This window comes from Mirounga angustirostris, unplaced genomic scaffold (genome assembly GCF_029215605.1).
Source record: "Mirounga angustirostris isolate CCGP_5_RB_7025 unplaced genomic scaffold, mMirAng1.0.hap1 SCAF_12, whole genome shotgun sequence".
NCBI classification, from domain to species: Eukaryota; Metazoa; Chordata; class Mammalia; order Carnivora; family Phocidae; genus Mirounga; species Mirounga angustirostris.
The window spans coordinates 12,517,079-12,538,906 of record NW_026991720.1 but is presented as its reverse complement, the minus strand read 5'-3'; the positions used below and the strand labels follow the sequence as shown (position 1 = coordinate 12,538,906).

At 40.0% G+C, this 21,828-nt stretch overlaps 1 protein-coding gene across 1 annotated transcript in view; it reads left to right on the top strand.

Annotated features, from left to right (window-relative positions):
* Positions 1-21,828, top strand: part of MGAM (maltase-glucoamylase) — a 77,260-nt gene that overhangs the window by 2,557 nt on the left and 52,875 nt on the right. Inside the window, exons 2-8 of the mRNA XM_045864144.2 lie at positions 7,972-8,098; positions 9,909-10,030; positions 15,423-15,543; positions 16,556-16,665; positions 17,217-17,368; positions 17,944-18,115; positions 19,934-20,033. Of these exons, the coding sequence (XP_045720100.1) occupies positions 7,972-8,098; positions 9,909-10,030; positions 15,423-15,543; positions 16,556-16,665; positions 17,217-17,368; positions 17,944-18,115; positions 19,934-20,033 (904 nt within the window). The remainder of the gene's footprint in view (positions 1-7,971; positions 8,099-9,908; positions 10,031-15,422; positions 15,544-16,555; positions 16,666-17,216; positions 17,369-17,943; positions 18,116-19,933; positions 20,034-21,828) is intronic.

Here is a 21,828-nt window from a genome sequence, read left to right as displayed (position 1 = left end):
TTGCTTTTTGTGTCCAGGGTTTCTAGTCTGCGAAATGGGGGTGACGGTTGCTACCTCACAGTGTGGTGATGAGGAGGAAATGGAATCATGCATGTGAGTCATTTAGCCTAATGCACAGGCCGTAGGAAGCACGCCGTAGATGTTGCTGTTATTGCTCTTCTGACAATGCTTGCTTATAGTACACATACACCTATGTATTGAATTGACTTGTGTTAAAGAAGTGGTCAGAGTTGTGTTTTCAGGGGTTGGAAGCAAGGACAGGGTGTCATGAAAGTCTAAGTAAGGGTGATATCTAGGGAGCGGGGAGGAGGACGTATTGTCATCATGTTGCTGGTTCTGATATCTGCACGGCCTCCATGGCTCCCAAGTAGACACAGAAGACAGAAAGCAAGTGAACTTGCAAGGGACAAGATATATGTATTTTTTCTTTGCTAAAATCCAGCTGAAATGTGGCCTGTCTTTTAAGTATAAAGCGAGATCACAAACCTCAGGAGTGTTAGAAGTACCTAAGAATTTGGTTCCAAGAGAAGCCACGGTTACTTTTGTATCATATTTTGAAGATAATCTCAAGATACAATTTCCACTTATTACTATTTCGAGATTGCAGGAGCCGTTAGACCTGTTGCTAGATTTGTTGGCTAACACATCACTAAAGAAACACATGCATTACTATGTTGCAATTAAAAATATTCTGGTAACTAATTCATTGGAATTAGTTTCCTCTGTATCCTTTTTAAATCTTTAAAAATTTTTTTAATTTAAATTCAGTTAATTAACATAATGTATTATTAGTTTCAGGGTCTTTTGTATCCTTAAGTATTTTGTCTCATGCATTTAATAATGTAATTTTTTTTTTTTTAGATTTTATTTATTTATTTGACAGAGAGAGACAGACAGACACACAAGCAGGGGGTCCAGCAGAGGGAGAGGGAGAAGCAGGCTCCTCGCTGAGCAGGGAGCCTGACGCGGGGCTGGATCCCAGGACCCTGAGATCGAGACCTGAGCCGAAGGCAGACGCTTAACGACTGAGCCACCCAGGCGCCCCTAAAAATGTAATTCTAAGAGAGGTCCATAAGAGGCACCAGACTGCCAAAGGGTCTCCACCACACAAAAATGCTTGGGGACCGCTCTCCTAGAGACAAGGAAAGAAGAAAACTACTCTGAAAATATTTTCAAAATTATTTCCTTCAAACACAAACCAGCAGATTGTGCTAGTAAATGTCAATGGGACCCTGGGATGGTTTATTTTTTGCTCTTTATCATCTACACCTTGAGTCAGTCTGTATCCCTTTGCCAGGCACCTGAGTGTGATCACTGCTGAAGGTACATTCAGCACCGAGGGGTCAGAGGGGGTCAGGATGGTCACTTCTTTCTCCAGGTTCTTAGGGATGTTCTCAGAAGAAGACCATGATTACTAATTAACTAGCAGATCTCATCTGGAGAATGAAATCCGGGCAGTCATTTGCATTTGAAACCCATTAACGATAACATGGTACCAGCTTGCCAAGGCTGTGGCTGCCCTCTGTGGACTGTGCTCCTTGCTTTGCTTCCTAGTCCATCCTTCAGTGAGAGCGGGGACAGCGGCAGGAGGTGGTGAGGTATGTTTGTGAACCGGGTGTTCATTTATGGCTGTAGATTTGTGTGCGTAAGAGTGTGTGGACTGGCGCCGATCTCCATTAGTAGAATGTCCTTGGAATTGGTTAAACACAAAACTAAATAAATAACAGCACACATAATTACACAAATATGCACGTAAAACAAGATTCAATTCATATATTGTTTGGTGAGTGTGTGCTCACACCTCTATACCAAGGCTGGGTCTATAAGCCCAGCTGTAGCTAAACCTTTGTGTGTGTGCGATGGGGAGGATAATGAAAGAGTTAATATTCAGGGTAGCAATTCTTTCTGATTCAGAGGTGAGGTGGGAGAAGGGAGGCAGAGGGGTTAGAATAGAACCTGTGGGCACATTCCTTCTGAAAGTATGTGGGGTTGTGATTGCGGGGTAGTAATTAGAGAATCCACTGTGGTCAGGAAATTGAGAAATCTATTACTAGCCCTATGAGTTGGGTGATCAGATAAAGAATTATTTTCTAGGGAAGAGTCTCAGGTGTGTGGACGCATTGGGTGCCGGGGGCTGTGGGGCATGGGAGAGAGTTCAGGTGGAGTCTGAGGAGGATGGTGTGCAGGGAAAGGTGTAGGACCTGGACTGGCCCTCATGTGTGAAATAGACCTGAAGTGCCCAGGGGAAGGGGGAAGGCAGTGGCTTGTTGCTGGCCCCTCTCTGGTAAAACTTAAAGAAAGTTGGGTCCTCACTAGTTGCTAAAGTCTATCTAGATACAAGTGGGCATTTTCTGGCACTGAGGTGGGAAGGAAGAGTTTCTGTTGGGGAAAGAGAAGGAGACCAAGATCAATGCCATGGTCTCATTCAACTACCAAGGGTCTGAATAGTAGCTTTCATGTGGTAAAGGGACCTACTACTCTCCAAACTGGCTATTGCTCGGATGTCATGTTGCAGAACAGTGAGTACCCATGTGCTGGGCAGGGAGGGAGTGAGAGGGAAGGGGGTCTTTGGGGTTTTTGTTTGTTTGTTTTGTTAAAAAAAATTCAGACAATTCAGGAAATAGGGGTTTAGGAGTGGTGGTGATGCAAAAGGGGGAGCCATGGGGTGGGAGTGGGGGTGGGTCTTTGGTTTGTTGTGCTGGGAAGGGCCAAAGTGTATCAGAGACCAATTGAAGTGGAAGGACACTCTATCCTGTACTCCAGTTTTATGATAGCTCATCACTGTTTCACTCACATTTACACATGAAGTCAGGGATTTTTTTGTTGTTAACCATTCCCTTGCAAATGAGTTTCGATGAGCTAATAAATTTATTTTACAAACTGCTCCATAAGCATGGAATACTCATGAGTAGATGGACTTAGAAGAAGAAATTTTCCATTTAAAGTTACTTCGGGAGTTAGCTGCAGAGGTGATGAGGAAGCCTTTGCTCACCCTGGTGTTGGGCTCACAGTCGTCCATAGCTGTCTTCTAGAGATGATCCCTTTGTGGTTCAGGGGAGGAAACTGAGGCCTGGAGGGGTTAGACAGTAGGTGGGAGACAATGAACCAACCCAGTAAGTTTTGCCCAGGATTTCTGAGGAGTAGCATGACTTGCTGGACTCCTTCTTGCGAGTTATTCCCAGTCTCTGTAAAACTAACCCTCTCTTTTCCACTAGATCTCTTGCCTTATGTTATCAAAGGATTTTTAGAAGAAAGGCTTAGATCATCATATGCAAGTCAGACACTGATCATATGATCCTATGCAAATACAGACATTATATTTAGAAAATATGACGATTGATTATCCAGTTTTTCTAAATTAATTCAGATAGCTATTTCAATAATTTGGGCTGCTACCTGATTTATCTATCCTTTTTGCCTAAACAGTTCTAACAGTACCAGGAAAATGCCCTTTGGCAACTATTCATATAACAGTTTTATTTACTTATCTTTAAAGATTTTTTGTTTATTTATTTGACAGAGAGAGACACAGCGAGAGAGGTAACACAAGCAGGGGGAGTGGGAGAGGGTCCTGGGATCGAGCCCCATGTCGGGCTCCCTGCACCGCGGGGAGCCTGCTTCTCTCCCTCTGCCCCTCCCCTCACTTGCTCGTGCACGTGAGCTCTCACTCTCTCAAGTAAATAAATAAATCTTAAAAAAATATTCTTATTTGATTTTCACAATAAGAAGGTGATGATAGGTAATACAATAGGTATTGTTAGTTTCATTTTTACAGATAAGAAAACCAAGACTTATGAGTATTAGGAAAATTCTTTTGGGTACCACAGCAAGAAATGGTAGGGCAGGGAGTCAAGTGCAAGTCTTTCTGTGCCCTATTTAGCAAGCTCTCTGTTCTGAGAAGGAGAGCTTGGGGATAAGATGCAGCAGGAAATTACTAATGAAATGTTTAGCACAGTAATTGACCAGGGAGTAAAATATTATTGATCAATAATTATTGATTATACAGATTCTACTAGTAGATACTTAGGAAGGAAATAAAAAGAAGCAGGCATAATTTTTATACCTCGGGAGCTCACAATTGGAGAGAGAAAAGGGGTATTGCAAACCTATGGAAGTAGATACGCCTTTTGGGAAAAAGCCTTAAAAAACTTATCCACTTGACCACAAATGAGCTGGGAGTACAGAGGGTATGTTGACATACTGGAGGTGCTGAGAGGGGTTCTTTGATGGGCTTGATAATTTCACAAGGGGCCGCCCATCCACTACTACTCCTTCCAAATATGTTATTTGGTTTTAGTTGTTACTGTCTCCTACTTAGTATTTGTCCTATTTTTCACTGTCCTCAATTTACACCTGCCATTTCCATTCCCACCCTACAGGATAGTGTCATGCAATATTATTAAATCCACTGATGAACTCAAAATTCCCCAAACGATTTTCAAATAGGAATGAGGGAACTGAATATCAAAGTCATCTGGGGAACTTTTAAAACCTATCCAGAAAGGTTCAAGATGGGAGACAGATCATAGGACTTCACCTGTTTTCTTTTTTAAACTTCCATTGACAGTCTTATAAAGATGTACCAAATGAAATGAGTCTGTAACAAAATGGAAAAAGAAAAACAGACATGACTATTGTGCTGGGTATAGCAGAGCAGAGACTATCTCACAGGGGTCTGTAGTGGAGTTGGGGGCAGTTCTGCTCAGAGAGACCACTGGGCCTTGAGCTAGGAGTAGGGGAAGGCAGAACAGCTGAGGGATGTGAACCAGTGTTTAGCTATGGTTGGGCTTAATAAAGAGGCTGTGAAGAACACTGTTTTCCAGAAAGTGGATTCTGAAAAAAACCAAACCAAACCCTAGAGATATTGATTACCTCTCCTTCATACTTCAAAAATGGTTGATTAAAAGAAATCTTGACTTGGATCCTTTTGTAAAATAAATAACTGTGTTCTAATTTATATTATTTTTTATATCAAATTTTTTTCTTTTTCTTTTTCTCACTTGGACTCCTGTGATTACTGGTGAGATTGCTGGGATGAAGGCATACTATTTCCTGTTTCATCTCTCTCATACTCCTCGGGAAAGAGGACCAGGTTCCCTGAAGTGCATCTGTGACACAGAGCATATCATGATGGTGTTTCCAGTCAGTCTTGCTTCCAAATCAGCAAATACTCATTTAGAGCACTTGCCAGGGGACATCCACTGAAGCATTGTAGAGTTCTTCCCAACATTTTCCCCATCATAGAGCACAAAGAAAATGATGGTGGCATCATTAAGCTAAATGAAGGGGTTGAAATTGGAGGGGGGAGACGAACCATGAGAGACTATGTACTCTGAGAAACAAACTGAGGGTTCTAGAGGGGGTGGGGTGGGGGGATGGGTTAGCCTGGTGATGGGTATTAAAGAGGGCACGTATTGAATGAAGCACTGGGTGTTATACGCAAACAATGAATCATGGAACACTACATCAAAAACTAATGATGTAATGTATGGTGATTAACATAACATAATAAAATAAAATTAAAAAAAAATTCAGATATCCAAGCCTTAACCCCAGAGATTTGGATTCACTTAGGTTGAGACAGCAGATGACTGCTGAACATCTGATTTAAACTTCTTGGCAAAATATTTTAATCCCCAGCTAGGATTTATAACAATTCTAACTTAGGCAAATGTGTTATTTCTGTATTTTTTTTAAAAGATTTTATTTATTTATTTGAGAGAGAAAGTGAGAGAGAGAAAGAGCACAAAGTGGGGAGCGGGAGAGGGAGAAGCAGGCTCCCCGCCGAGCAGGGAGCCGGATGCAGGACTCGATCCCGGGACTCCAGGATCATGACCTGAGCCGAAGGCAGTCGCTTAACCAACTGAGCCACCCAGGCGCCCTGTATTTTTTTTTTAAATTGACAATTCTCCCTGGGACTCCAAAGGTAACCGGTTGGTATTCATCAGGTACCTTTAGTTGTAGAATTCACCAGATCTCATTGAAACTGTGGTTTCTAAATATTTTTCCCACTGAAAAAAACAAAGCCTCCTTAGAGATGTTTGATTTGAGACTGGAGGCAGGAAATGTGCAAAATGAGCCTAGGTTATCATGTTATAACAGAGAGCGAGGAAACTATCAAAGACTACCAGGAACCAACTTGAAGAGACTCCCGCAAGTACAGATAAGGCAAAATGAGCATTAATAATAATAATAATATCAATGGATTAGAACAGATAAGATGTGTTTAAATCATAACTTCACAAAGATATTGTACAGATATTCTCACTGGACCTCTTTGGAGGATGCTAGGGCAACAACTCCTTATTTTGAAACCCAGAAAATAGAGTCAAACATTTATCCTACCTCTCCTATATGAACTGTACCTTTATGATCCAAATAATAGATGAGGGGAAATTTCTCTCTATAGTAATATTTCATCCAGCATATAAAGAATGGTAGAATTACAGTATCACTGTCACAACTAATGGAATAATGGACCTAAGAAATGCTCACCAATGGCTATTAATATGAAAAAAGGAGAATGCCTGCCATATTTTAAGTGTCTTCTGCTGGAAGACTGTATACCAACTATACACATCAAACCTGCATCTGTCAAAACTCTAGATCTGATCATTAAATTTACAGGAAACATAAGGGTAGAGAAACATGTAAGTATATCCACAGATGCAATTGACAAAATCCAGATTATGGGGAGATCTACAGAACAAATCTATTGATTAAAAAAAGCTTAACAGGGGTGCCTGAGCCAGGGGTAAGTGGCTCAGTCAGTTAAATATCCAACTCTTGATTTTGGCTCAGGTCATGATCTCAGAGTTGTGAGACTGAGCCCCCTCTTGGGCTCCGTGCTGGGCATGGAGCCTGCTTAAGATTCTCTCTCTATTCTCTCTCTGCCCCTCCTCCCACTCTGGGCTCTCTCTCTCTAAACAACAACAACAACAAAAACTTAACAGACACAAACCAATTATAATATATAAATCTTGCTTGCATCCTGATAAAAGTAGAACAAATTATAAAATATTTATCAGACAATAAGAGAAATTTCAACATTGACTAGATATTTGATGATTAAGGAATTATTTTAAAATATTTTTGCTATTCTAACAATATTTTGTTTGGCTTTCATGAAGTTTACTTTTTTAATACTGAAATATTAAAAAAATTTTTTAAGTATAACATGTGGTATATATATACTATGAAATATTACTCAGCCATCGGAAAGGATGAATACCTACCATTTACGTTGACATGATGGAACTGGAGGGTATTATGTTGAGTAAAATAAATCAATCAGAGAAAGACAATTATCATGTGGTTTCATTCATATGGGGAATATAGGAAACAGCACAAAGGATCATAGGGAAAAGGAGGGAAAACTGAATGGGGAGTCATCAGAGGGGAGAAAAACCATGAAAGACTCTTAACTCTAGGAAACAAACTGAGGGTTGCTGGAGGGGAGATGGGTGGGAGGATGGGGTAACTGGGTGATGGGCATTAATGAGGGCACATGATATGATGAACACTGGGTGTTATATGCAACTGGTAAATTATTGAACACTGCATCTGAAACTAATGAAGTACTATATGTTGAATAATTGAATTTAAATAAAAAGAATAAAGTAATCTCTCTACATCTACATCGTGGGACTCAAACTCACAATCCTGAGATCAAGAGTCACCTGCTGTACCGACTGAGCCAGTCAGGTGCACCGATACTTCGATATTTTCAGATGAAAAGGTATCTGAGATTTGCTTCAAAATAATCCAAGGTTAGGGAGAGAAGTAAGTAGAATAAAGAAAAAATGAGATTGGTCATGAGTTGATAATTTTTTAATCCAGCTGATGGGTATGTACATGAAGGATTGTTAGTTATTCATTTTACTTATGTGACATTTGAGCTTGTCCATTCAAAAATTACTAGCTATAAATTAAATAAAACTCAAATCTAAAATTGTTTTCCTTTATTTGCAGATGGCAAGAAAGAAGTTGAAAGATTTCACGACTTTGGAGCTTATGCTCAGTGTTCTTCTGTTTATGGTGTTTATCATCACCATTCCTCTGTTTGTGCTTTCAGCTAAAGATTCTTTGGAATCACAAGGTAACAAGGAACTCTGATGTTCACCCTCCATGTGTTGCTCTTCCCAGAGCAGAAACCGCATAAGTGGCAGGGACGTGATGTTCTCTTGTCCATTGTTGTGAGTGCGTGTGTGTATGGGGGAGGGGAGAATTACATGTGTGTCTGTGAACCCCTGACTGGAACTTGACAGCTCACTAGGTAGTCACTGTAGGCCTAAGCTGATACTTTTATTTCCCAGTTAGCACAGTGCAGGATTCCACAACTGACCCTTGAAATAAATTTGCTGAATTGCATTCAATAATTCTCATTTCATTAACAATATTATTAACCTTTATTAACCAATTACCCCTTATATGCAAGGCAATCGAATAAGTATATAATCAAAGTATTTTAGGCCAAAGTTCTGATTCTTTAAAAAGTAACAACTAGGGGCACCTGGGTAGCTCAGACGGTTGGACGTTTGCCTTCGGCTCACGTCATGGTCCCAGGGTCCTGAGATCGAGCCCCACATCAGGCTTCCTGCTGAGCATGGAGCCCGTTTCTCCCTCTCCCTCTGCCTGCTGCTCCCCCTGCTTGTGCTCTCTCTCTCTCTGTCAAATAAAAAATAAAAAATCTTAAAAAAAAAGTAACAACTACCAGAGTTATTTAATTAAACGTTTATTGAACTGTCTTATTCTGAAAGAGGGGCTGGATTGTGTTGAGTTATCTCTGATTTCTTACCTGGTTCATCTAGGAACAGTTTCTATGAACCAAGCGATGAAGGGTCAGTCTGTGGCTAGAAGACTTCTCTGCTCCCATTCCCTCTGTCCAGCCCTGACAATTTTTACTTTTGCGGGGAGTTAGATCAAATAATCTCAAAGATGGTTTAACTCTTAAAATTCCATGACTTTGAAGATGGAACTAAAACCCTTATGCAGAAAGTGGCACAAATATGGAGCTCTCTCAATCCACCACTTTTGAATTGGAACAGAAATGAAACGAATTAAAAGCCTCATTGTTCTGTCTTAATGTCCTTATTAACTTACTGCAGAGTGACTTAAAGAAATTTCACTTCCTTATTTTAGAATGCAATAAATGTGTCTTTCATGTGACTGATTTTAAAATCTGAATCAAGGCCTTTGGGCAGATCCTAACTGCCAATTTTTAGATTGGTGGCCTTCCTTTACATTTTTGTCATATGAGACTTTATATTTACATAAGAATGTCATCACTCAGAAGTGTTCCTTGTTGAGGGAAAGCCTGTTGATGGAACAACTGCAACTGAGAAAACATACACCACCCATGTTCTGTGCACAAACATATTGTGAACCAGCTGCTGGGGGTGGAAGTAAAGGATCAGAGTAGTCTGCAAACTTTTCTGTAAAGGACCAGGTACTTGATACTTCAGATTTGGCAGGTCATATGGTCTCTGTCATAACTAATTAATTTTGCCATTGTAGCACAAAAACAGCTATGGATAATACATTAAAAAGTGGGTGTGGCTGTGTTCCAGCAATACTTGATTTAAAAATCAGGCTGTGACCTGAGTTGGTCCACGAGCTATAGTTTGCTGACCTCTGGACTAGAGAAAGTAGATTTGGTTCTTACCTTGGTGGTGACCTTTTGATCTAATGGTGGAGCCAAACTCCTTGCTGGTGGTGGAAGGAGATGATTCAGTATATACAGAGGTAAGTACAGTCAGCAAGAACTAATGAGGCTTTCTAAAGTGAATCCCAATCAGTAGTTGACTTCATATACTTGGAGGTGTTGAGAACTATGACAATCATGTTAAATGCTTGTGATATTAGATCTGTCTGATGGTCATTTTATGTTTGTTTTGGGATTGTCCCAGATCCTGGGGCAACAGTTACCCCTGATCCTGGGACAGCAAGTACCACCCCTGATCCTGCTACGTGCCCAGTAGTAAGTGAAGTGGAACGGATAAACTGCATCCCTGACCAGCCACCAACAAAGGTTTGAATTACGGATCCTGTTTCCATTTAAAAGTTTATGCTGTTGGATAGTTTTTGTTGTTGTTGTCAATTTCTGTTGTTTTGTTTGTTTTCTGTTTATAACTCCTGGAGAACTGTTTGCATTGCAGCTCTTTGTGGCTCAGGCAAATGAATCCTGGATCCATGTTTGTGTGTCATTGCAGCTTTGGGAGAGGAAGAGTGAGAAAATTCCTTTGGGTTGACAGATTAAATTAAATATGAATTTCAGATAAATCATGAATACATTTTTAGCATAAGAATGTCCCATGCAAGATTTGGGACTTACTTCTACTAAAAATGGATTTGTCTTTTATCTGGCAACACTACTTGGTTACTAGTTCTCTCTGACTCTGTTACTGCCTCTGTTTCTTGCCTTTTCTCTGTCTCCCTTTCTCCTTTCGTGATTTCCAAAGGCTATCTAGGATCTACAATGAAAAGTAATACACATGCATAAAACATTATTTAAAATAAGGACAAAGTTTTAAGAGCCATGTTTTGGAAGGAAGAAGATAAAAATACCAGATTAAAGATAGTGCAGACATCTGGGTATTTACAGCGGTATTTCTTGACCATCAACTGAAGTCCAGCTGAGTAGTGAATTCAAAATAGAAGAGGTCTATAAATGAAGTGATGGGTGAGGAAATTGTGGGGCACACACATGACGTATCAAATGGTCCCATATGGCCAAGATACAGGGTGGGTGTCAGAGAGAAGATAATGCCTGAGGAGGTAAGGTAAATTAGAGCTTGATGAGAGAGGACCATTAATGTGCTGCTTTGTTGATAGGAAAGGGAAGTTGTGGTCTAGATATCCTGCACCCAAGCAGGATGTTTGGCAGGATGTAGATTTGCAGAAAGTTGATCCACACCCATTCCCTTGCCCCTGTCAAAGTGTGCTAGGAACCCCATTGCTCAGAAGCCCAGCTAGAAGACTAATGCATCCTCAGTCTGTTCGTTCTCCTACAACGCCCCATCTTGATACTGACTATTGAAGTTCAGATGTCATTATTGCATCAGTAATGTTTCTTTGGGGTTTTATTGTGGTATCAAGATTATAGTTCAGTAAATGAACTTTGCTTTTTTTTATATGTTGTACCAACCGAATTAATTTATGACCCTTGGCATTCATCCCTTAGCCTGCTCCTCTTTAGCTCAGCCAGAGAGATATGCGCTGGGAGTACTTTCAATGGCCTGTTTTTTCATAGAAGGTATATCTTAGGCATTTTGGTGCATGTTTTAAATATCCTGTGTGCTATATGCTGTTCCAGACTGTTGCTGAGAGGCTGCGTCTATGGATAATGATGTATTTATATAATGTACATGTTAAAGAGACATAGATGGCTGTGTGGAGTAGAGAAGTGGGAAGAAATTATGAATATGATACCAGGCTAGTGGAATGTTCCAGTGTTGAGGCCACTGCCGTACCATTTTATCACTCCTATCTCTTCCTCTCCTCCAAGGTTACTTATAAAGAACTAACAGTATAAATTTCCCTTCAGATAATTCTTTGAGTAGATCCCATTGTTTTTAACTCCTAATAATGGGAGGGAATCCTATGAATCTGTAAAGCCACATGGAATACTCTTGAGAGACATCTTGGGAGAGAATGAGCTCCAAGAGTCTCTTCCATGAGTCTCAGGGAAAAAAAAAAAGGATGACTCAGTTATCAAAATCTCTAGCCTGATCTTTAGTTTTAGGCTTGCAGCTGGTTGCAGGGCATCTCACTTGGGTGTCCCATGATCACCTCGCCTCAACTTGTCACTCCTCATCAAATGTGCTTTTCCTCCTCAACCAACAGATTCTGTTTGTACTTCTGTTATGCTTCTCATCTCAGTGGCAGAAACAGCAGAACTCTTGCCTGCCTCTTCCCTTCAAGCCCTTTGGCCAATATTTCATGTATTTTAAACATTTTCCTTAACAATGTTTCCCAGAATAAGCACTTCATTTCCCTTCTCACCATGGTCATGCTGGCCCTTCACCACCTCACAGGTGGCTTATTCCCACAGATTCCCAGTGCCTCTTCTGAATTCCATCTCTCCCTGCCTGTTCCATTACACACAGGATTGAAACTGCCTTCTTGAACATCTTACTTTCATTGTATCGCTACCCAGCTTGAGTACTTATAGCCTTCATCACTGTTTATTGGGTCAAGTTCAAATACTCAGTCTGTCATCTTAGACCCTATTTAACCTTTGTGCCTCTCAAGCTGCACATAGGCCATTCTCCCATACAGATTTTAGAGACAACTCTCTATACTTATCCAAAACCTATCCATTCTGAAAGAGCGTTATCAGTTTCTACTTCCTTGTGAGGCCTTCTACCCACAATCCCAGAACCTTTTACCCACAACCCCAGAGTTGAAAGATCCCACTGATGGCTGGGAGCAGAAAGATTTAGTCAATTCCAGATACCCAGCTCAGGAAAGAGCTGGTAGACAGTAATTTTAAACTCATTGATTGTCAGGATTGGAATGTATTGTATGTTGGCTGACTGAACATAATAGTAATAAAAGAATGTATTATATAAACAAGGGAGAGCAGGTTTACATGCTTAAAATAAACCTGCATGTCCTAAATAACTTGTAGAATAGGTAAGCTGAGAACAGTTTACAGTAAGTCCTTTCTGTGGTTAACAATAGTACTAATGATGATCTTTATGATGATATTTGAGAAGTTACCATATTTCTTATTCAGAAAATTTTGTCATATTTTATAGCAGACATACTTGGTAATTATTATTTACTTATTGGCTTGTGATATATTTTTGCAAATTCCGTTTTCTTATCAATAAGTGTTTAATGGGTCAAGTTTTATGAATATCAGCAAGCAGATTGCATTTTGCAAAGATCATTATGAGTCCCCACCTTCAAAATTACTCTGTGTTTACACAGCATTAGTTAAGAGCCGTGATACAGTGCTGGGAGGAGCGGTGAGCTATCAGGTCCTGCGTACCCACTTAAGTTTATGCTCTGTGCCTTGAACTGGTAGTGTAGCCCTTGGGCAGCAGAGTGTTAGGGGAGCCCCAGTACCAGGTTCTAGTTCTGGCTCTGCTCCTGAAAAACTCTGTGATTTGATCGCTAAGTCTTGTTTCCTTGCGGACTATCAAATCTTTGTCAGTGAAATGAGGCAGGGTGCTCAGGTCAATCTGTCCATTAAATCAATGCCTTCTGAGCATGAGCCAGGAGCTCTACTAAACTCTGTGCTTCCCACGATTTTAGAATAGTGACCTCTAAAGTATTGGCAGATGACATGTGATAATTGACATGATAAATTTTTTTCTAAGGTCTGATTTTGTGTTTCCCATATGTTCTGTTTCGTTATATGCTGCTCCCTACCTGCCCCCCACCCCATCCCCATATCCGTGTCTTCTTTCCTTAGTTTTTTTGTATTGAGGATTTTTTTCCCCTGAGTTTTTAATACTGTATTGGAACTCATGCTATGTTATTTCAGCAGTTCCTCTTAAATTTAAATTGTTACCTGAACTTAAAGGGACATTTGTGTCTTGGGTCCAATTCTTCTCTTTATGTACCTTCAATCCTGTTCACATCATCATTTTGTACAGCTTTTCTCTACAGCGATTTTCCTAGGTTTCACATCTTTTTATTCTCCTGTTTATGTGCACCACGCTTCTCTTTCCACTCCTCGTGACTGCTTAGGGCCACTGCAGGAACTGGTATTTTCAAGTTGGCCAACAGAGACTATTCACTTTTCTGGCTGCTTTGGCCACTCTTTGATCTTTGCCCCTTCCAGTTCAATGAAGAAATTATTAAGCTCTGAGCAGTATGCAGAAACCATCTGTTTAACACCTTTTTTAGCACCTTTCTCTTTGCCTGATGTACTGAGGTTTCATCTGAGTGGGTTTTGAAGGGAAAAAACCCCCAAAACCTGTTGATTGAAGTGGATTTCCCAATGCAGCCCGATCCCACAGCCATGTCGTCCACAGATGGACACAGTTTTCCATCCTTAGATTAGTATTCACATAAAAATAAGCATGTGTTTAGATCCAATTGTTCATATACCTAAGACTTTTTTTTTTTTTTTTGTCTTATCATTTGCAAAGCAAGGCCATGTCCTCCTGAAAATGTGCTTAACTGAAACTCAACCCAGAGTATAGAAAAAAGACAGTGGATAGCAAGAGAACTAAGTTTTGGTGCTTGCCTTCCCAATAGCTAACTGAGTAACATTTGGCCCATCATGTCACCTCTGTGAACTTCTGCCTGTCTCAGGTTCTTCATCTCTAAAATATGTAGTAGGATGTAGTAGTTATTTATTGCTTTGTGACAGATTATCCCAAAACTTCATGGCTTAACACAACAAACATAATTTTCTCACATATTTTTATGGTCACAAATCTGGCTTTGATATAGCTGTATATTTTGGCTCAAAGTATTTTAGAAAACTGCAATCAAGGCATCTGCTGGGACTGTGCATGATCCCTTTTAGGCTCATTCGTATGATTGTCAGCAGGATCGAGATCCTCCAGGATTGTTGGATGAGAGTCTCAGTTCCTGGAAGGCCACTGGCCAGAGACCTCCCTTAGTCCCTTGCCATGGGCTCTAGTAGAGCAAGGGAAAGGGAGCAAGCCAGACAGGAGACATAATCTTTCTGTACTCTAATCTTAGAAGCAAAATCCCATTATTTTTGCTTTATTCTGTTCGCTACAAGTCACTAGGTCTAGTCCACACTCAAGAGGAAGAGGTTTCTTTGTACTTTTTTGTAGTTACCCTGGTGCCCCCCTCAAATAAATTAGTTGATGTGAGAAAGGGATTGTGTTCATTTTAATCTCCACTCGATACTGTCGTTAATTGTGGTATAAAGCGGGCAACTTTCTTAACTAAAAATTAGAATTTCTTTGGGTTTCAAGGAACAATTACTTTCTGCGCTGGGAGAAGTTGAGAGACTGCGTATATATGTATGTATCTATCACATATACATCACACATACACACATAATAGACATATTTGAAAGTCAAAACTGACCTGATTTCAAAGCTTCTGAATAAAGCAAAGTCCTTTTTTTTTTTTTTTTTTTTTTAAAATACCCAGACCAATATAAGTGAAGCTGCATTTGTAATTTTAAGTTACTGGTGATGTAACTATATTGTAGTTTAGGATATTTAAATAAAGTTACCAGTTTTATTGTGATGGCAGATATGGGACTGCATTGCAGTCCCTATATTATTATAAAATAACAATAACAGGGTAGGACATAGGGCAGAAAAATTAGTTTTGAGTACAAGCTGTGCATTGACTGGGATAAAGCACAGTTTCTCTAAATATCATAAAATGGGGTTAATGATACCACAAGCTCAAAATATATTTTTAAATAATAATGTTCTACAAATAAATGGAATTATTTGACTAATCTCTTATTTCAGGCCACATGTGATCAGCGTGGGTGCTGCTGGAGACCTCAGGGGACCATAAGTGTGCCCTGGTGCTACTATTCTAAAAGTCATGGTTATCAAATGGAGGGTGACCTTGTCAAAACAAATGCAGGTAAGCCAGACAATGAGGTGGGGGCTCCAGACCCTCTGTTGGCTGCAGAGGAAGGCCTTAGTGGCCTGCACAGTATCACACGCCACCACCTAGTACAGAAGGTGGGCACTGTTCTTCAGCCAGGGCTAGGATCTATTTTGGCATCAAGGAAAAAAATCCAGTCTTGGGAGTTAGGACACATGGTCTATTCCTGGCTCTACTTTATGTCCCTTGGTAACCTTGTACAAACATCGTGATGTCTTTGGTCCCCAAGTTTCTAACTTTCAAAGAGAAGGATTTGAACTTAGTAACCTCTGAGACTACTTACAACTCTAATACAATGTGATTTTGATGATATGGAAACAATTCCAATTTCATAAACATTTTTATGAAAGTTAGCTAGTCAATGTCAGTGTTCATGGACTAAATGTCTCCTCTTCTTTCTCCCACCCCAAGATGCAGAGGTTAATAATGAACATTCTGGGAGATAATAGAGGGTGACTACTTTGGGGAAGCTCTTAGCATAAAGGAAGAGGCATGCTGCCCTCCAAGGGTCTTGGCCTGATGGTCTTTTCTAATACGGTCTCAATTCTCACCTGGCTTATCACAGAAAATGGGAGATGGCATCAGCATATATGATCACCTGTAATGTAAAATGAAAATAACTGAGGAGGAACAATGTATATATGTGTGTGTGTGTGTATGTGTGTGTGTATGTGTGTATATATATATATCAATGTCTAAGAGTGTAAAGGGTATGTGGTTAATGCAGAATGGCTGATGGACTGATGGAATGAGAATTAAGCCTTTTGGGGGAGGTTTCAAGCTGATTTTGTAAGCGAGAAGCATGGGTAAGGTAGTGACAGTGCCTAGCTTTACAATCTGGCCCAAAGTAACAAATGATGGGTAGACATCTATCTCTTCCCTTCTTTTGAGAAATAAAGGCTTTTCACAGCCCCTTTGACATAAATATGGCTACTTCTTGCGAGTTTACACAGCCAGCTATATAAACCTTTTTCCCTCTACATACTAGGATTCACAGCCCAGTTGAAAAGGTTGCCTTCTCCATCCTTATTTGGAAATGATGTCAACAATGTTCTTCTCACAGCAGAATACCAGACGTCCAATCGTTTCCACTTTAAGGTTGTGGTTTGTTTATTCTTTAAAAATATTTTTGAAAAGTGCTCGTTCTCTACCTGATGGCTGCAGTTACTTCAAGATTGACAATGTTGCTAACAGGTGTTTTTCTCTACGGACATTATTCTTACTTAGTACCTATCTGTTGAAGGCGTCTGTAGCCTTCCTTCAGTGTGATAATTTCCTGAATATAGATTATAGAGTCAACTGGTGAAATTTGGCTTTTATTTATTTGTCCCTGATACCATGTGAAATGTAGTCAGGAGGGGAAAGAAAAAGAATGATCACAGCTTTGAAAATTCTAGAGCTAGTTCATCTCTGTAGACTTACAATGTCTATTTATACCAAAAAACTAACTTCTGTCCAAGTGTTAAACATTTGAATTTGGTAATATAATGGATATGTCTACCTTGGACATCATGCCATCTGGATCAGTGCCTGAGTTCAGTACCAAGAGCCTAGTCATTGGGAAGCACTGCTGTTGGTAGGGAGGTTTCCATTTTGGAAATACTGAGGAGTTTTCATTTTGGCTTTCTTTCCCTTCATGTCCTGGGCAGCTAACTGACCAGAGCAAGGACAGGTACGAAGTACCTCATGAACATGTGCGACCCTTCAAAGGAGTTGCTGCTTCTCCCTTGACCTATGAAGTTATGGTCTCCAAACAGCCATTTAGCATCAAAGTGATCAGAAGAAGTAATAATCGTGTTCTGTAAGTTTTGAAAACCTGTCTGGGGATCTGAGTAGGAAGGGCATGGGGGAGGGAGGTCTGCAAGCCTAAGGAAGGGTGCATGCATTGCAACAATGCTCCTGAAGGTTTTGAGCCCACTGTTGGTGACCAGACTCTCCAAATGTATACTTTCTTCTGCCTTCCTCTTTCCTCCTCCTCCTCCTGCTTCTTCTTTTGTTGTTGTTGTGGTTATTACTAAGCATTATTATGGGCCAGGCACTGGGCTGGGTCCTTTTTTCTTTCATTTTTATTACTGTGTGATCATTTCTTCCGCCTTATTTTTCCCTTTCCTCCATTCATCTAACCACATATCCACCAGTAACTATTTACGGAACATCTATTATAACGTAAGAATAGTATTTTGGCCATGTAGTAGAGTATCTAAGGGAAAAAGCCCTGATCTCTTGGTGTCCATGGGAAAACATCACCAGACGGCAAATGGGGCCAGTTAAAGCAAGGGATAGGAGTCATTAAAATGTAAGGGACATTTTTCTAAAAGATTGTGTCCTCTCCACTCTACTTGCCCACTTGTCCTTGCGTTTTGCATTGGAGTCTAGGCTGGACTCAGGCATTGGACCCCTCCTGTTTGCCGATCAGTTCCTGCAGCTCTCCACCCGACTGCCCAGTGCTAACGTGTACGGTCTGGGAGAACAGGTGCACCAACAGTACCGGCATGATATGAAGTGGAAGACCTGGTCCCTGTTTGCCAGGGACACAACCCCCAGTGGGGTAAGTTTTGAGGATGGGCCCCTCTGCACTGAAGGTAATCCTCATTCTTGAAGATAACTCCTAGCAGTACAGAATAATAGTTAAGAGTGAGATTCTAGGGTGAGGCTGTTTAGGTTTGAATTCCACACACCAGTTATGTGGTTCTGGGTGAGTTACCTCTATGAGTCTGCAGTTTCTCATCTATAAAACAAGGGGAATATACTTCCCTCATAGGGTTGTGATGGGAATTAAAGGGATTTATCCATATAGAGTCTCTAGAAGAGCCACATAGAAAGTGCTCAATAAATGCCAACTACTCTTCATTTCATTTTCCTTTTGAACTAACTAGTTGTGGAGAAAACATTACTAATATTGACTCTGCACAATAGGTGGGTTGTTATCTCCATATATTTTAGGTTGATCTTTATAAATCACCAACTTATACCAGGTTTGTCAGCAAAATAGGCTAAAATAGCAACTAAAATACTGTCTTGCTCATTCCTGTACAAATAATGTTTGGGGCAGTGAAAGAATAAAAGAAATAGAGTGTTGTTACTATTTTGTTTGATTTTGTTTTTGTTTTAGTTTTTATATTGCTTTGACTGTGAAAATCTAAATCAGTGTTACTTCCTAGGCTCAGCAATATTACCTACAGATCTTGTTCCTGATTAAGCAGAACTAGTTTCTGGATAAGGGAGATCACTGGAATAATTTATTAAGTGATTCTTTTAATACATGATCTCTATTTACCAAAAGAACCCTAAAAAATTAAGCATAATTGACTCCATTTAACAGGTAAGAAATTGAGGCTCAGAAATAGCCCAATGTTTAAAAAAAAGCTTGAAGTAACAGAGATAGGATCTAACCCCTGGCCTGTGTAATGGAAAGCCCATGCTCTTTACTCTACCATATGCCTATCAGAAAGACAGAAAAGGTGTTGAGTCAGAGCAGTTCATCTGGGAATTATTTAATAAGGAGCCTGAGACCTTTGCTACTCAAATGTGTATCACCATGTGAGAAATGTGGGCTCCTTCTTCCTTTGAATTAGAATCCGCATTTAACTAAGATTCATATCTCATTTCTGTGCACACCAAATTTTAGGAAATGCTGTTCTAGAGCAGTGATTTCAAACATTACTACTCATTGGAATCACCTGGAGAAATTTAACAAAATATCAATGCCTGCTTCCACCCCCAGGGATTCTGTTTTAATTGGACTGGATGCAGCCCCAGGTTGAGAACTACTGTTCCAAAATCTTAGATGATCAGCTCAAGTTGTATAAAGTCTAGACTTCAGAAAGCCTGGAAGACCAAGATATCTTGAGTAGAGCCCCCTCTAGTTGCACATTAGAAAGATGTCTGATTCATATTAAGGCTTGATGGAGCTTTTGCAGATGGGGTTTAAGTTAAGCCTCTTTGAGAGAAGAGATTTTTTGAACTACAGTTTCAAAATTCTTGTTCTCCCACATTTTGACAGATATCACAAGCTCTCACATTTCTACTAGATAAATGGTCATAACTGGCTCAATTCAATAAGAGAATACTAATTCACTTGGTTGACATCAACCAAACCTAGACTTGATATGTAAAGATTTATCTGTGTCATCTTTGACCAGGAGTTCCCTATCAGTTACTCCACATGATTAACACTGATTTCTTAAGTCATTTCTAGACATTTGGGGTTTAGATTATTAGATGGTTATTTTAAATTTTATTTAAAATTAAATTATAGTTTATTTTTATTAATAAGTTATAGTTTATTTAAGTTAATAAGTTATTAAGTTTATTTAAGTTAATATATAAGTTAAGTTATAGTTTATTTTTAATTTTCTTTCTGCAGGATGGAACTAACTTGTATGGTACACAGACATTCTTCCTGTGTCTTGAAGATGCTAGTGGATTGTCCTTTGGAGTGTTTCTGATGAACAGCAATGCCATGGGTAAAAGACTAAAGGAATAGTCACGAAAAAATGCATAAGAGCAGTTTTCAGCACTATGATAAAAGGAATGGAGTCCTTTAAGAATGGCAGAGCCATAGCTCAGGGACTTGCATGTTCTCTGATTGTCCCATCCCTAGTTCATTACCTGTTGTTATATGGTAGCCATGAGTAGGGCTTTCTCTCCTAGCTTATGATTTTCCTGAATCTGTTTACCTCTTTTGGAATATTTTCTATTGTAGAGTTAAAACAACTAAGCCTTTCCTATAATCTACTCAGAGGCAGTTTCTACCAATTTGTTCTTTTCCTTCTTTAGACTTTCATCCAGTAGAGGGTTTGATATAAAATCTACTAGGAAACAGCCAAATGCCCTTGGCCTCATGATGACAGTAGCTGGGCCTAACCAGGGAGCTACAACTGAGCAGTGAATATTACATTCAGACAATCCAAAGGTAGCAAGGCAACGTGGAGTGGCAAGGGTCATGCCCTGCAAAATCAATTTGTTTAAGACCAAACAGTGTAACATCATAGGATTCCAAAAAGTAGCTAGCTTCCCCATCTTTGAAGGTTTAGATTGGATCAATGATTCTCTACTTTTTTTCTGCTTGCACCAGTAACAATGGATCTCAGTGGCAATGAATCAATCACCACAGGGGAAGAGGAGATATATTAGAATCTCCCAGGGTTGATGGGATATTGATCCCTACCTCTTCTCAACTGAGAATCAATGGACTGGATCAGAGCTGCTCAAAGCATGGCCCACGGATGGTTGACAGACTGTTTCAGGTCTACAGTAAGATGAGTATAGAAATGGAAAGTAAACATTGCGGTAGCTTCCAAGTGCATGTATGAACCCTTTTCTAGCAATTTGTTTTCATGTTATTTTGCAGAAAGTATCAGATTGCAAAGAACTGGACATTTAAAAAATAAATCTCTGATCCTCCACTGTAGATTGAGATTCACTCTAGGTGACCTGAGATACTTCTAAGATACCTAATAGTCTAAGAATTGACTGACATAGTACAAGGATTGCATAGTTTCAGGGTGTTGGAAGGAACCAGAAAAGAAGTTGAATCAGGCTTAAAGAGAAAGGTCCCAAGATCCTAGATACTCTGTGTGAGTTGTTCTTATAACCGAAGAGTACATTTCAGTAGATCTTGAAACCTTTTATTCCTAAATGCAAACCAAGGCTATGGGGAGACTTCACCTCTGAGAACTGTGATTGGGGCTTAGAGGGATATGGAGTTTATAATATAATCTCATACTTTTTTTAGCTTGGCTTTTGCTTGATGTGAGATTCACTGAGGCTGGTACCTCAGTGCGTCTAATTGGGTTACATTCCTGCAATGATGATGGGGTGTGAGGTGGGAGCAACGAGTTCTGTAGTTGTGATGGTCAGAGAAGAAACACTTTTCCTCTGCCCTCACCAGTCCAGTATTTGGGGCCCTGTGAGTCAAACTGACAAGAGATAGGTTAGCAAGAGAAAAGACAGGTTATTTACATGTGCAGCATTGATACACAGAGGAGTGCTCAGCGAAGAGTAACTTCTCAGAGGGGTGGTTAGAATTTGGGGCTTGTATTCCACCCTAATATGCAAATGGGAGGGAGAGAAAGGGATCCCATGGGAAACATTGGGAAAGATAAATGAGCCCTTAGGAGAACAGTTGGGAGATAGGATATTCTTGTGACAATGTTTGGGGGTGGTGCCGATGTATTGTCTCGGAGAAGATTCGATTTGCTCCGGGGGTGGGACTTCATGACAACTGAGTTCTTTTGGGAAGCCCTGCTTTTTGTTGAG